Genomic DNA, 14,856 nt, shown 5'->3' with positions numbered 1-14,856 from the left:
GTCTAACACTGTGAATCCCTTCTGGACTGATGTTTGGGAGCTCCAAATGTAGAAATCTTTTCAGAAAAAAAAGCACTTGACACAAAAACATTGAAAAAAAAATAAAAAGAAAATTTGTGCTCCTAGAAAGTATTCATTCTGTGTTTTTAATGTAGTAAACTACAAAATAGTGTGCAAGCCTATATATACAGATGCTTATTGATTTAGAGCATGAAATTTGAATTTCTTAAGAGGAATGATACGAATATTTTTACTAATGTTTAATAACTTACAGAGAATCTATTAAATAAATTTTGAAGTGTACTATTTATAAAGAAATAATTAATTCAAATTAGAAAAAATTAGGAAATTTTCAAAGTATCACACCACTTCCTAAACAGTTTACAAAGCAGCTTACTTAATTTTGTGCACTGTTGTTCTAGATGTTTTTCCTATTTCTATTGTCCTTGGGTGTTACTGTGATTATCAACAATAACTGAAAAATATTTTAAGCTCCTGCTTGAAGTAGGTTAGACACACTACAATGCTAAACAATGAGAACTAGATAGGAACAGAATGGGGGAAGGTAATACTTTGGTTGTCAATGAAAATTGATTTTGAGAATTTTTGTTAACGTTTTTATACATTAGGAAATTTGAAGGGGTAGATGCAGTACGAGTGGAAAGCAATTGTACCAAACTAAGTCTTTTTCTTAAAAGTTAATAGGCAGGGAAAAAAGTGATTTATGGCAGCAAAAGAAAAGAGTCATTGCCCTAAGAAGTCTGATGATACCATATGTACAACACATGGCAGCAAAGCAGTTTCTTCCTACTTACTCAACCTTGCAATCTGTCACAGCCAAGTGCTGACACTGCAGCTTGTATGAAAGGGCACGTGAACATCAAAGAAAGTACCTTTCCTTTGAAAAACCCTTAACTGGTCTGCATACAGGGCAGTGTTGACACAAATCTATCAGCACGAAACCTTATTGCTTTACCAACTTAAATAATGGTTTAATTTTGTGAAAGAACAAAACCAGGGGGAATTATATAAACTATTAGGACTGTTTTTTTAAATTTAAGTTGATCTGATTTATCTCTTTATCTAATGAGTTGTTAGAATGTTGGTTTCCTTTTCTGGCTCACAGTGACCGCTCTTATGACCCTTATGAACACACTTGCAGAAATATCAGATACTGGTTCTTTAGAAAAATTAATTGTCACCTGTAGTTCTTGGATTTGAGCTGTTTTCTGGAGGTAGCAAATAGAATTGAATACTAAAGATACAAAAGATACATGGCTAAATAACTAAATTCTAGTCAAGAAAAGGATTAAAGATTTTGAATCATTAATAAAAGGAAAGAATCTTGCATCTGATTGTAACTCTTCATATTAAAGACTAGCAGACCTTGTAGCATTAATTGTTACATATTGTTCATAAACTATTCATGGTAAGTAACAAAGATATGTAATTATTAATCGAAAGAATTTATAAACTTAAATTGGTAATTATATACCATCTGATAATGGTTTTTTCCTCAATGATACAATTCAGGTATGGCATTTCAGTAACATTTTCTTATTTTCCATATTCATAAGGCCAAGTTTGTATTAAGAAGCATTTTATCTTTCATCAGAAGAACTGATAGATTAAATGGACAGATTTTACAGTCTGAAAAAAAGCCTTGTGTGTGTATGTGTAGGTTTAGCTGTTTTTTTCTCCCCAATAACAACAGAGGACTTAACAAAGATGCTTTCTCTCTGACCTTGCCTTAGTTATATTCCTAGAACACTGCAGATATATTCAGATATAATTCATTAATTTTTCACATATTATTGAACAGCACTGAATGAAGAGAAGTCCTTAACTTCATACTTGGGTAATGACATGGTTGATAATAATAATAAAAAAAATTCTTCCTCTGTTACCTCTCTTTAGCACTTCTTATTTATTATTTTCCCCTCTAAAAATATAATTTCTTTTTCTGAAGCATGACACCATGAGTACTACCCATCTGCCACATTTATTCTTGGTGCCACTATAACACTCTTCAGACCTCATTTTCCTTGGCTGGAACACTCTTCCATATAAAAGACAAGTGTCACACCTCAGCAGGAAATAAGTGGTCTCTGCTTTTAAGCTTGCTGTCAGTAATACTCCATTATATCTGTCTATTCTGACTCTCATGTCTCTGTGTTACTCATGCCCTGCCATATGGACTTGACAGTGTGTGTAAAAGGCTGTGAAGTGGGAGAGTGCAAGAATTCATGACACAGGTCAGCAGGTGCAATGAGAGCAATGAACCTGATCTTGAGCACAAACACAAAATCAGGAAAGCTGAATGGCAGGCTGTGGCAGAAAGCACTAAGAAATACAGAATACAGGGGCAGAAAGTCCAGCTAAGACCTTGAGTGGTGCTTACAGAGCTAGTTCTTCCTGCAATGCAAACCAGTAACTTCTTTCCAGAGTTCTTTTTACAAATCCTCTGCCAGTTCATTTATGCCTCTCCCATCACCACATTGCTATCTTTGGCCCTGATTTCTCTTCATCCTTCCTAGTTCCTTATTCCTCTTGAATTCTGTGTTTAGGGTTTTTTTTCTCAACCTCAATTTCCCTACTTGTACCTTTTAATAATCATCCCAGTATCTCCACTGCAAACAGATTTGAGTAGCTCATATTTTCTGAGGGCCACCTTTTCTCCTCATTTCTTTTTTATTTTGAGGAAGAAGTGATGAACAATTTTGGCATTACTTCTCTTCCAGAGTCGCCAGCTGGCATCTTACTTTCCCTTTCTTTCAAGCACAGCCAAGAACAGCAGTAAGCTATGACTCAGGTTTTATGGGCATTCACATATAACATACATCCTTAGACCACAAAAGCTATAATAGAACTATATTTTAATGGTTTATTGGAAATTATGTTGGCATTTTTCTTAAAATGGAGGGTCCTGAATGGGGATATTATAACTTGTTTTAAAAAAGGATGTTTCTAGTCCACAGAAAAACTGTGAGCCAAATGCACTGTTAAGGGCAAAGAAGTAAGCAAAATTATTTCAAACTTGTATTTTTTTTTTTTAAAGCAATGCCAGAAGCTGAGTGATCAGCACTGAATAATGACTTTAAAATACTTACCTTGGCAATAGTATAGGTTAGTTAAAATGTTAGGCCTTTGCTCAGTGGTCTGGGCTAGAGAGAGAGGATGCACTACTGTGTTGGATTTAGCTGAAACCCAACCAATATTTCCCCCATCTCGCAAGATGTACAGCTATTACTTCTTCTGTCACTTCACAGACCTACATTTTGTTGTCCAGAAGCATGACTTGGTGAGCTAAAATACCCCTATCTTTGCTAGTGACTGCAAACAAATCCTTCAGGCTTAGTTCTCCAAGCTTCTCTGGCCCAGCAGCACCCACCTGTTTCTCTGGCCAGGGTGCCATGCAGTCACCTGTGTGCCAAGGCCAGCAAAGGGAAGGTCCCTGGAGTCCAAAGTGATTTGCATGCTCAGGCTGTGTCTGTATAAGGAAAAAGGACATCTGTGTTACTTCAGCTGTCTAAGGAATAAGTGGGCATATAACAAAATGGGTAAAGGTTGGAAGGGACCACAATGGGTACAGCCTCCCTGGACCAGAGGGTCCTCCTGTAATACATTGCATAGGACTGTGTCCATATAGTTCTGGAATATCTCCAGTGAGGGAGACTCTACAGTCTCTCTGGAAATCTGTTCCAGTGCTCAGTCTCCTGCACAGTAAAAAAAAGTTCTTCCTCATATTCAGGTGGAACTTCCTGTGTACCAGTTTGTCCCATTGTCTCTTGCCCTACTGCTTGGCATCACCAAGAAGAGTTTGTCTACATCTTCTTGGCACCCTTCCGTTAGGTATTTACACGTATAGAATATCCTTGTTCAGAAGCAGCTGTGAAGCTTTCACAGGGGAAAAGTGCAACAGAAACACTGAGAGCAAGAATGGAGTGTCATTTTGAGGGAGCTTTAGTCCCGCTTTCGCCCTTAATGGAGACACGCACTCTCTAACAGCTTTACATCCTTCTTATTTTGAGACGGATTCAAGGTGAAGCCGCACCAGTGCGGAGCAGACCGGGGCTGCCACCGTCTCTACTTCGGGTACTTCGTCGCTCGACTTACTCCCAGGGTCCCACATTCGGGAGGCCTGAATGGGGGCGAGACCGGGCTGAGCACAGGGCCGCGACAGAGGGAGGGCTGCAGAGGGAAAGGGGGGGGGGGGGTGCGGCTTTTCTCACTTTTGGGGCAAATAAACAGTGAGCACCACTACGGCCCCGCCCTGCGGCCCGCCCGGCCCGGTCCCGCCCCCGGCCGCCCCGCCCCGCCCCTCGCACGCCGGGACCGCGCCGGGCACCGCGCCGCTGCCGCTGCCGCCGTGCTGCCGCCGGAGCCGCGGCCCGCCCGGCGGTGCCGGCGCCGGCCGGGAGGATGCGGCGCTTGGCGCGGGTGGCGCTGCTGTGCCTGGGCTGCGCCGTCTGCTCGCTGCTGTACGGCCTCAGCCAGCTGGCCCTCTCCCTGGAGCAGGAGCCTGGCGGCGGCCGCGAGAGGCAGGCCCGAGAGCCCGCCACGCCCGGCGCCCGGCAGCAGGCAGGGAGAGCGGGCCGAGGCGAGGCGGGGACCGGCAGGTACGCGGCGCGGGGGCCGGGGCCGGGGCCGCGGGCAGTTGCCGCATTCCTGCGGGGAGGGCCGGGAGGCGCGGAGCGCCGCTCCCGTGCCGGCCGCGGGCGGAGCGCGCCGCGGGCGCCCCCGGCTGCGCGGGGCCGAGGCCTGGCGGCGCTTTCGGGGCAGCGGGCGCGGGGTCTGTGCGCTCCCTGCGGCCTCCGCGGGCCGGGTGCTGGAGAACGGCGCTGCGGGAAGCCTTAAACAAGCGGGGAAAACTTCCAGGAGTGGCGTTGTCGGCGACCGAGACCGCCCCGTGTGCGTCCCCGCGGCGCTGAGCCCGTCCCTAGCTGCTGCTTGGTGGGACAGGGCGGGTGAAGCGACGAGGGTTGAGTTTCCTTCCTCCAGAAGGAGAAAGTTTTACGTTTCTCCTTCAGGTCTGAAACTTAGTAACTTTATGGGTATCAAATATAACTTCAGTGAAGCAAATCTGTTTGTTACGCGATACCTTAATACAGCCAGTCTCCCCACAGCGACCAGTGAGTTTAGTTCTGTAATTAAAGGGGTGCGTACCCGAGCAGCTCACGCTCTGCATAGTTCTGTTGCACTCTGTCAGCAGAAACTTTAATGTGGCCAAGTGCTGAGTGAGATTATGGAATGGAAATTATTAGTTTTCCTTTAGATTATAGTTTCGTAATCCTGTTCACCTGCGGCTGCCGGAGTCAGGAAAAAAGGAGTGATGAGAAATCTGTTACTGAAAATAGAGGGAAAATTCGGACCAGGCCATTCTGGGACACTGTAGCTCTACTTCCGCTGAAATTCCACAGCAGTTTGAAGCAAACTCAGTTTATTGGTTTGGCGATGCTCACTGCTTCCCAGTGCTGCACAAGCTCCGGTACCCCCCAGGCCTTGTACTGCTTGTGCTCCTCTGAGCACACGAGTGAGTTGATCTGATATGGTGACCTGCTTGAAAACTACCTAGTTTTTTGCCAACTCAGCGCTCTGTATTGCCTCATCATGTAATTATGAAAGTGTCGATGCAGTTGTAAAGGATTTACGGAGGATGGCAAGATGACAAACTCTGATTTAATAATCTTGGAATACCATGAAAAGGCATTCTGAGTTACTAGGGGTGGAGTCAGCTGAAATGTGAAACCCAGCTTTCGACTGGTGTAACTGCTTAAAATAATTTTTTTTCCCTGTGTTTTTGTGTTAGTTCAAGTTAATACAGATTTTAACATGAAAAAAATGCAAGGATAATTATGCCTCACTTCTAGTTTGTGAGGAAGAACTTCTGAGTGGTTGAAATCTACTAGTTCTAAGTAACAATATGGTGAAAAAAACCATATGTATGATATTTGTTTTACTAAAAAGATGCAGTTTAAATGAAGCAAAGTATTGTTGGGTAGAAGATAATGTAAATAAATTATTTATACTATTGAACACTGAAATGAATTCAAGCTGCATCATACTGCTAGTAAGCAAAAGAAGAACCAAGTTTATTTTAAAAGTTATACTGTTCTAGTATTTGTACTGAAAGTGTAGTTTTTAAATTAAATATATGAGTGGAGAAGAACCTCAGGAAGGTGCAAGAAGCTTCTTGCTGCCATTGTATCAGATGAGATAGAAATCATGGGGCACCGTGTTGTCAAATAGAAAAGTTTTACTAACAAAGTTCTTTTCTAAAGGTCTCAAGTGTCACAAAACATTCCACTGTATACAGTTTTTTGGGGGTATATGTCCTTGCAAAACCAGTGTGTGTTGTCACCTGTATGGGAATTCTTTACCTATAAATTGTTGGCAAGCTGAAGGCTCAGGAAACATCCCGTGTTATAAGTTATTGAAACATGCTGTTTGTGCAAAAAGTGCATGTGCAAAACTTTTTTGTGAGTCACACTCTCAGAAAAGAGAAAAGGCTTTTGTTTAAGGAAAAGCTCTGTCCTGTGGCAGTTAAAAAATATTCCACTGAATGTTCCTTTAGATGCATTTGTAAATTATTCTTGACTGTTAAACTGCAGTACATTCACTATTGTAAGTGACACAAACATATTGTTGAATGTATTGGTGTTTTTCAGTTTTTGTACATCAGCTACTTCTCCAGTAGAGACTGAGCACTATGGCCATGTATCTGTTTTATGCCACTTTCTGACTGTCTGGTGATCATGTAATATACTGAAGGGTGCATAACCTTACAGAGTAAATTGTATTTAGATCACCATCTAATCCTTGAAGTTTAACATTTTGTATGCATTAATAGTAACTTTCATAAATGGGTTGCTTCAGCTGTGTTCACTGATAGCTTTAAAATACAGTTCAGCAAAGCAAATATAACTGTCATCCTAAGGCATTGTTTTTTTTGTTTTGTTTTTTTCTCATCAGTGTTTTTCTGTGTTCTTTAGCCAAGAAGTGTTTTCTTTGCCTGGATAGTCTACTTTGGTGGGCAGAAAGAGCTTGATCATGCTCTGGGATAGGGGAGGGAGACATTGACTTTTCTGTTAGTTTTTGGAAACATGCAAACATGAAAACTTCAAGCATCAAATAAGGCTTTGGAATACTACACCTGGAAGAATTTAGCAATGGTGGGGACATGTTTAAGAAGAAAATAACTTAAAAGGAAGTACCATATTGAAAATAGAATTACAGGTTGAGGCAGGATCCTCCAGTAAACGTAGTAATTCACAGGAATTTATTGGGTAATCTCTTTGGTAAGGAGTTGTTTGCTACTCCATGCCTGAGGAACAAGAGGACTGGAGACTGAAGGCTTGTATCTTGAGACTTGATATAAACAGCTGAAGAACACTTGATATAAACAGCTGAAGAATTTAATAGCTAAACATCTTCATAAATGCCTTGGACACAGGACTGGAAGGGGTACTAAGCAAGTTTGCAGATGATACAAAACTGGGAGGACCTGTTGACTCTTTTGAAGGTAGTATTTTGTCAGTATTGCCATTTCAGTTAGGCAGATAACGTTCATCTTTCTATTCAGGTCCAAAGAAGTGCTGTTCTAATAGAATTTTGATATACACAGAAGGAATCAGTCTGTTGTCCAGTTCTTTCAGTTTAGGGAGGTCAGTGAATTTAACCCTATTAAAACGGAACATGTTTCCCTTACACTGTAGTGTAGGGTTTTTGTGCTGCCAGCCATACCATTCTGCTATGTGTGGCACTGATGTTTGATTGTACCAGTCTCTTGCTCTCTAACTGTTCTGGCAGAGGGAGAGCTAAGTGGACTATGGTCCATGGAAAAGGGTAGAAAGTATATCCACAAGCTTAGCAGAGGGGCATGGTTATAACAGGTAGCTGGTTCTTTCCTTGGCCTGTACACAGCTGTTTTCATTGGTATCAGAGCTTAACCAGCAGTTTCACCAGTTTGCTTCTCAGCTATTCTTATTTTAAGAAATTGGTCCAGAACCTGCCAAAGAACTTCAAAATATGAGGTAAACTTAAAAGGATGAAATATTCAATTATTTCAAGTTGAAACTTCATTTAAAAACTCTGCTGGATTTTACAAGCATTTGACCAGCAAATATTATTTTGAATAGGAATGTTGTGAAGCAATGAAATGTTATCAAGATTTTTCCAGTTAAAAAGTTGAGGTGACAGACATGTAGCATTGCATTGACTGTCTCCTATCTAATAAAGCCATTGCTGCTATGACAAAATACATCATAACAAATCTGTGGTATTGCTGCAAATGTTCAGAAAAGCTGTTGAGGAGAATTAGAAATTCTTAATGCATTTTGGAGTTGAATTAAGCAGTTATCATCCCAGTTTCTTACTTCTGTGTGATTCGGAGCAGGAACGAAATGCATCCTTCCTGTTCTGCTGCACTTGTGGACTGTGCTGTATGAGAGACATAAGTCTGTCTATTGGTTGGTTCATGCACTTGATAAAACTTAGGTTGTTAATGAAAGGAATTATGACAGGAATGTAGTCATCAGGGCTGCACCCCTCACCATTTGGACATTCTGCTAAGTTTGCTGTGGAGTTACAGTACTACAAATATGCCACATGGATTGAAAAGTATTTCTGATAAACATGAACTTCATTAACGAAAGGTTACCACTGATTGTTGAGGGATTTCTTATGGTTAAAACTTGACTTGCCTGAGCACAGGGCCTCAGTCTTCATGACTGCAACTTATGCACTGCTATGTATTTTGCACACTAATTTGAAATTGTCCTTTCATTCTGAAAAGTTTTCAGGTCATAGTATAGACACTTTATCTATGTCTGCAGTACTAAAATTTCTGCTACCAAGGGTTGTTGAAGCTAGATTAACTGATAGACTTAGTTAAGAAATGGCTGGATGCTTAAGGAAGAGATGTTTTGAATTGGCAAACAGATCACTGAGAATGATTGTCTATGACACCAGTGATTCTTGAAACTTCCTATTTCTTCTTTTTTGTATTTTTGACAGTGGTACATGTTAGGAATTGTCCAGCCCAGTAGTGTAATGAAGGCAAAGCTGCTGCATTTCCATGTTCCTGGGTGTCCAGGCAGTAGCAAAGCGGAACATTTATTCCAATGGGATCATAAGCTCCTAGTGCATACACACATGACTGGCCACAGAGATCAGCTCACAGGTAACAGTGCTTGCACAACCACAAACAAGTGTCCTGATCCTGTTCCCTTCTCTGACTGATCAGGGTGAAAGGTTTTAATGAAAAATAAATACATTAGTGTATGTGAGGTGGATTCCTCCTGTAACTGGCCTTAGACACTTGGTCCATCCAGGAGCTGGCTTCTGATCCTCTGGCCTCCACTGTTGCTGACCTGAGTGTGTGAATCCTTGAGGCTTGCAGACCCAATTCAGTTTCTAGTATTCACACCCTCTTGGATGTGCAGACACATGTACAGGTGAATGTGCTGGATCTTTCCAGTTACTGGCCTTAGCCTTGTGGCAGCAGGCCCCAGGATTGCCTCATGAGAGGGAGTCTTATGGATAGCTGGTCCTGACCTATAGCTTTAAACATTAGCTGCTCCTCAAACCCCAGGTGGCCAGCTCAGACTTTGTGGTGCTTCCAGTTGCTATCCCTCAGACCCTGACCTTGTGGCTATGTGAAGAGAGGTTCTTTCAGTAGCTCAGACTCACTGTTCTCTGCAGAGTCTGGCCCAGCCTTATGGCCTGTCTGACACCTGGCTCCCCAGCCTCCTGCTCTGCTTGCAGGATGGTTTGGTTGCTGGTGGTTACATGCACCAGCATGCACCCACCCACACATGGTGTGCACACACGTCTCGCCAATCCCTGGCACCACAGGCTCGTGGGCACCTGGCATCTGTGGCTATCCTCTCACTTGCAGGCACTCTGACACACCCAGGAGAACAGAAGTCATCAAATGTGACTGGAACATCTTACCATCTCTCTGTTTTTTGCATTCTCCTTCCTCCCTAGTCCACCTTTGATCCCACAGTGAGTCCTACACCCTTTCAGGCAGTAACCCCATTAGCAGTTGCTAAACTGGCCTGGAGAGTATCTCCTGTTACCTAGGCTGGTGGATGGATGATCTGCCTGGTTCATGAGCTCTCTCTGCCCTTGCTAATTAGAGGCTGTGTTAGCATACTCTGTGTGCCTTGTTGTTTAATCACATAACAACAGATGTGAGCAAAATATCCCTACATAGTACTGAAGGTGACTATTCCTGTTGGACTAGTAACCTCTCTGAGGTAACAATGACTGTACCTGTTTGTGAACAGGTACAATGCATATCCCTAGCTGTATAAAGCTGTTGGAACTCAAAATGTCTCTTAGGTATTTTTAGAGGTTCCAGGCCTTGGTCAGAAGCATTTTAGATCCTGGCAGGCAGCTGGAAACAGCTGTGATTTTGAGTTTGAGCCATGGAATGAGTTACCAACTTTAGAGGTGGAGCAAGCAGTCACAAAGGGTTAGATAGTATAGTAAAAGTAGTTACAAAACAGAGGGGAAATTTTTTTAGTATTGTACAGGGGGGTTTTAGCACTTGTACAGGGGGGTTTTTACTTTGTACATGGGGGTCAGAGGTTCTAAGATGGAGGAAAGTGGGCTGATCCTGTTCTTCCTCCTTCTTCCTTGCCTCCATGTTCTTGGTGATGCTGGCACTTGTGGATTGGTTTAGAGTAGAAAAGCACTCTGTAATGTAGGTAGTAGGTATTGGGGAAAAACTGTAAACATATAATACATAATATATCATATAAAAGATAGCAGCAGCCCTGGGCAGGGGGAGAGAAGAAGAAGACAGCAGACAGAGAGGATGTCAGGGTGTGTGTGTGTCTCTGCCTGGGCTGCTGATCAAACAGCTGCAGCCCAAGAAGACAATTTTTTAGATAACTCGCAATAAACTGCCTTGAGACCGAACAACAAGAGGCTGCGGATTTTTTTTTTGGAAGCACGGGTTGGAGGAGAGACTTTACCACCACACGAGACCCCAGACCAAGCCTGGGGTTCTCACATAAAGCAATTGTTTGTAGTCCAATCTTTCATCAAATTTCATTTCAAGTAAAAAAATACCTTAATGAGTGGAATTTTCAATGATCTTATTGTGAATGACAAGAAGAAAATGTCCAATTATTCCAGTCTCTTAATTCTTTATATGAAAAAACTTTGGGGAATATGGTAGCATGTGGTCAACTGATGGAGACTGCTGTTGACAGGAGAATGTCTTAAGCTAACATTAGGTAAATTGCCTACATACATATTCTAGTAACAGTGTTGTTTTAAATGTGCATCAAATATATGATGCATATTAAATATATGAATCAAACCCAAGGCTGATAATACTTTGCTAAATGGAATGTTTGAAAGGCCTAATGTGTCAGAGAAGTGACACAGCCATCACTTCAGATTTGCCTCTTGCCTTGGTTGTTTGGGTAGGGTAATACTCAAGACAGCTAAGAAAACTTACTGACGACTGAAAGCAGAATCCTCTGTAATAATAGTCTTCCAAACAAAACTCTTTTGGAAAGATTGTCTATTAATTTATCTTAAAAGTAGTGAGCAACAGTTATTTCAAAAAGCTAGTAGTAGAGATCGTAAAGATTGTTCTTCAGATAAATGCAAGACCTTATGTGCCTTGGAGATTTTACAAAACTTCAAAAGCCACAGAGAGTAATGTAAGAAAGAATCTGGCAGAGACAACTCATGGTTTTAAACTTTGTTGAGGAGTAGTGCAGATATCCCTGAAATAGAGTTGAAGTCTATATTTTCATTTTTTGTACCTGGGTTTTTATTTGTGGAGAACATTCTTGAGTCATGAAATAAAATTACTTGAAAATTCTTGCCAACACATTTATCTACAGAATACAAGGATTTCCTGTGATCTACCAAAGAGCTGCACCATCCCCCACAGCACTTAAATGAGGCTTTGTGAAACACTGTGTTTATCAGGTCGTTTTTCTAAAGTGTTACAAAAAGAAGAAATTACTAATCTTGTCATTTTTTGATGCTACATTAAGTTATTATTGTTTGGTATTTGCAAAACATTGGCTTTCACATGTTTCAGATTACACTACCAAGATGGTACGGATTAATTTCAAACTTGCAAAGCTTCCAGTAGAGTTCTGAGCTATAGTCCTTAAATAGCTCTTCATCAGCAGGTTTTGTGTAGGCTTTATTCTTGCATATGTCTTTCAGGTACAGATACTAACTTTCAAAGGAGAATAAGCTCTATTGTCTTTGTATCACCAGGGCAGGGAGCAGAGAAGGTCACTCAAGAGAGTATTTCTTGCTTTACAATATTCTGCTTACTCATTTCAGATTGTGATTCTTGATGTTGATTTTCTCACCAGAACTTTTGAAATATATACTTTTGTTTCTATTTAAAAAATATTTTCTATATTGCTGCTGCATAAAATTTAATGGTGAACTAGCAGACCCTGCCTTTTTTAGCTGTTAATGTAGCACAAGTCAATGAATTATTAGTCTTGCTATTAGTATGAAGAAAGAAAACTTGTGAAATGTTGTGATTATTTATGTATTGCATTAACCATTTGTTATGAAACAGTGGAATTCCTTGGTGCTGCTAAGTGCTGTTTTTTATTAAAAATCCGATTTGCACTGACTAGAGTAATGGGTGAATAGGGATGGTGTTAAATGAACAATGTAACCTCAGAAATTAAAAGTTAGAGTTGTTCTTCTGCTTTGAGTAGACAAAGGTATTGAAAAGGTGCAGTTCTTTCTAGCAATATGTGTCACCATCCACTTGTTACCTATGGGCTTAATTTAAGCCTAAAACATAGAAGGATCCTCAAAAATCCTCCTCAGCCTCTCTGTTTTTCTCATTCTGAAAATAAATGAAGAGGAAAGGATAAAGGATGGGATCATTCTATCGCTAAAAATTTCTGTTTGGCTTTTAATACCTTCTCCTTTGTATTCCAGTTGCATTACATAGCCAGTTTTCTGCCAAGTAATTAACTGCTTGAGCTAGGAGACTATCCATTTAAGTTTGCCATAAAATCAGTAACATTTATATAGGTTATTTTTGTCTTATTCTGTTAGGTGTAAGAATTTGTCTGTATCTTTCTGGAATTCCTATTGGATGCTGCCCTCTGATGTTTGTGGAATGAACTGCTTTTGGGAAGCTGCTTTTAGGTAGGATGTTGTTAAATAGTACTTTATTGTTTGATTGCAGACAGATGTAGCTGATGTTTTTTGGCTCTTTAGCAAGGTGGCAAAACAAAATATCTTGATTACTTAACATGCATTTCACCTGCTTATATTGTCGTTGCCTTTACCTGGGTTTTTTCTTGTTACATTGTGTTCTGGATTTGTAGACTCAAGTGTTACTGCCAAGAGTAGATTTTTTTCAACTATATTGCTTCATTAGATGGAAACTTGCTAACATCTGTTAAAAGCCTGTCTGAGTATAGTCTTAAAAGTTAATGATTAATAATTTTCCTCAAACAATATTTGCTTCACACTAATACCCATGATACAACTTGTGGTAAAATGATATGCTTAGTAAGTACATGTGGATTTTTAAAATTTAAGTTACATGTTTATAAGATTTAAGGAGGGTACTTCATCCAAAAGCACTGAAGAGACTGTTTTGAATGTTCTTTAACATTTAGTATGTTAAAGAATAGACTGTCTCTTTAATGCTCTATCTTTAACAATAAGTTTAAATGTTTTGAGGTGGTGGCTCAGATGTTCTAGGCTATCACATTACACAGGTAGCTTGAAAAGAAGTAAGTTACTTGTCAGGTAGTTCTCTAACCTGCATATTTCTCTTCAGTATATGACCAAAGTTTTAAGTCAATTTTTCTTACATTTAAAATTTTGCTGATCATCTTTTGATATGGTTATCTTTTCCTGTTAGTATAAAACTTGAATATTTCTGGGAAAGCAAAGGGGAAAAAAAGTTTAGCTTCACAAGACTTACAAAGTTTTTGAAAATTATTTTAGGAAAGACTTTAGATCCCTTATTCCTCTCTGCTTGTGTGTTTTCAGTCTTTTTAAGCTCATCAGTTGTCAAGAAATTCCTTAAAGAAGTTACTTAGATTGAGTTATTTTTATTCTCTTAGTGAACTTCATCTGCAATTAGGCGCTGCTGAGTTTTTCTCATTGCCATTAGTAGCAATCCATATTGTGTCAATCCATAGGGATTCACCTGACTTTGTTAGGCTGATTTAGCAATCTGAATTGACAGAAAGAATGTTTTTTTTTTTCCTTATTGTTTATGTTTTGGGAGTTTAGCTTTATGAAGTCTAACACAGTGGGATAAATCAAATGCTGTTGTGATTGAGGGTGTAGGGGTTTAGCTTATGCTAGGTGGAGGTACAGGATGTGATTGTGGTTTGGGCATCTGGGCAGTCTGACACTTGTAGTGCTGAGACAGGAGAGGGTCTTGCTGTCTTCTGACCCCACAAAGCATGAAGAAGTCCATGAATACAAAGTAATGCACAACAATAGCAGAAAACCTCTTTCTGAATATTCTGTCAGGCTTGAGGCAAGTGGAACCTTGGAAGCAGAAATGGACAAATCCCATGCAATTTATTTGCACATACCTTAAGATGTAACTTGTATTAATCTATTAAGAATTCGGTATGTGGCTGTGTAGACATTTCTATTGAAGTTTGCATTGATTATGACTTTTCTGGATGAGCCCACTTTCATGATGAAACATGGTTCATGGTGAATGCCTAATGTTTGTAGAATTTCATGTTTATACATTTTGAAATTGAAAGGAAAAAAAGCTGCTTAAATGGCTGAAGGGTGTGTGGTGTTCAGATTAAACATTTCACATTAAGATGGGTTGTTTTATCAATATCCTACTATTAAATTAAT

At 40.4% G+C, this 14,856-nt stretch overlaps 2 protein-coding genes across 2 annotated transcripts in view; both read left to right on the top strand.

Annotated features, from left to right (window-relative positions):
- The window catches only part of YAF2 (YY1 associated factor 2), a 48,824-nt gene extending 35,684 nt beyond the window's left edge, over positions 1-13,140 (top strand). The window contains exon 5 of the mRNA XM_077783476.1: positions 13,069-13,140. The gene's annotated coding sequence lies outside the window, so the exon portion shown is untranslated. The remainder of the gene's footprint in view (positions 1-13,068) is intronic.
- Positions 4,420-14,856, top strand: part of GXYLT1 (glucoside xylosyltransferase 1) — a 29,838-nt gene continuing 19,401 nt past the window's right edge. Inside the window, exons 1-2 of the mRNA XM_021545295.2 lie at positions 4,420-4,619; positions 13,069-13,161. Of these exons, the coding sequence (XP_021400970.1) occupies positions 4,423-4,619; positions 13,069-13,161 (290 nt within the window). The 5' untranslated portion in view covers positions 4,420-4,422. The remainder of the gene's footprint in view (positions 4,620-13,068; positions 13,162-14,856) is intronic.

This window comes from Lonchura striata, chromosome 5 (genome assembly GCF_046129695.1).
Source record: "Lonchura striata isolate bLonStr1 chromosome 5, bLonStr1.mat, whole genome shotgun sequence".
NCBI classification, from domain to species: domain Eukaryota; kingdom Metazoa; phylum Chordata; class Aves; order Passeriformes; family Estrildidae; genus Lonchura; species Lonchura striata.
The sequence above is the reverse complement of the archived record's forward strand: the minus strand, read 5'-3'. Positions and strand labels throughout refer to the sequence as shown.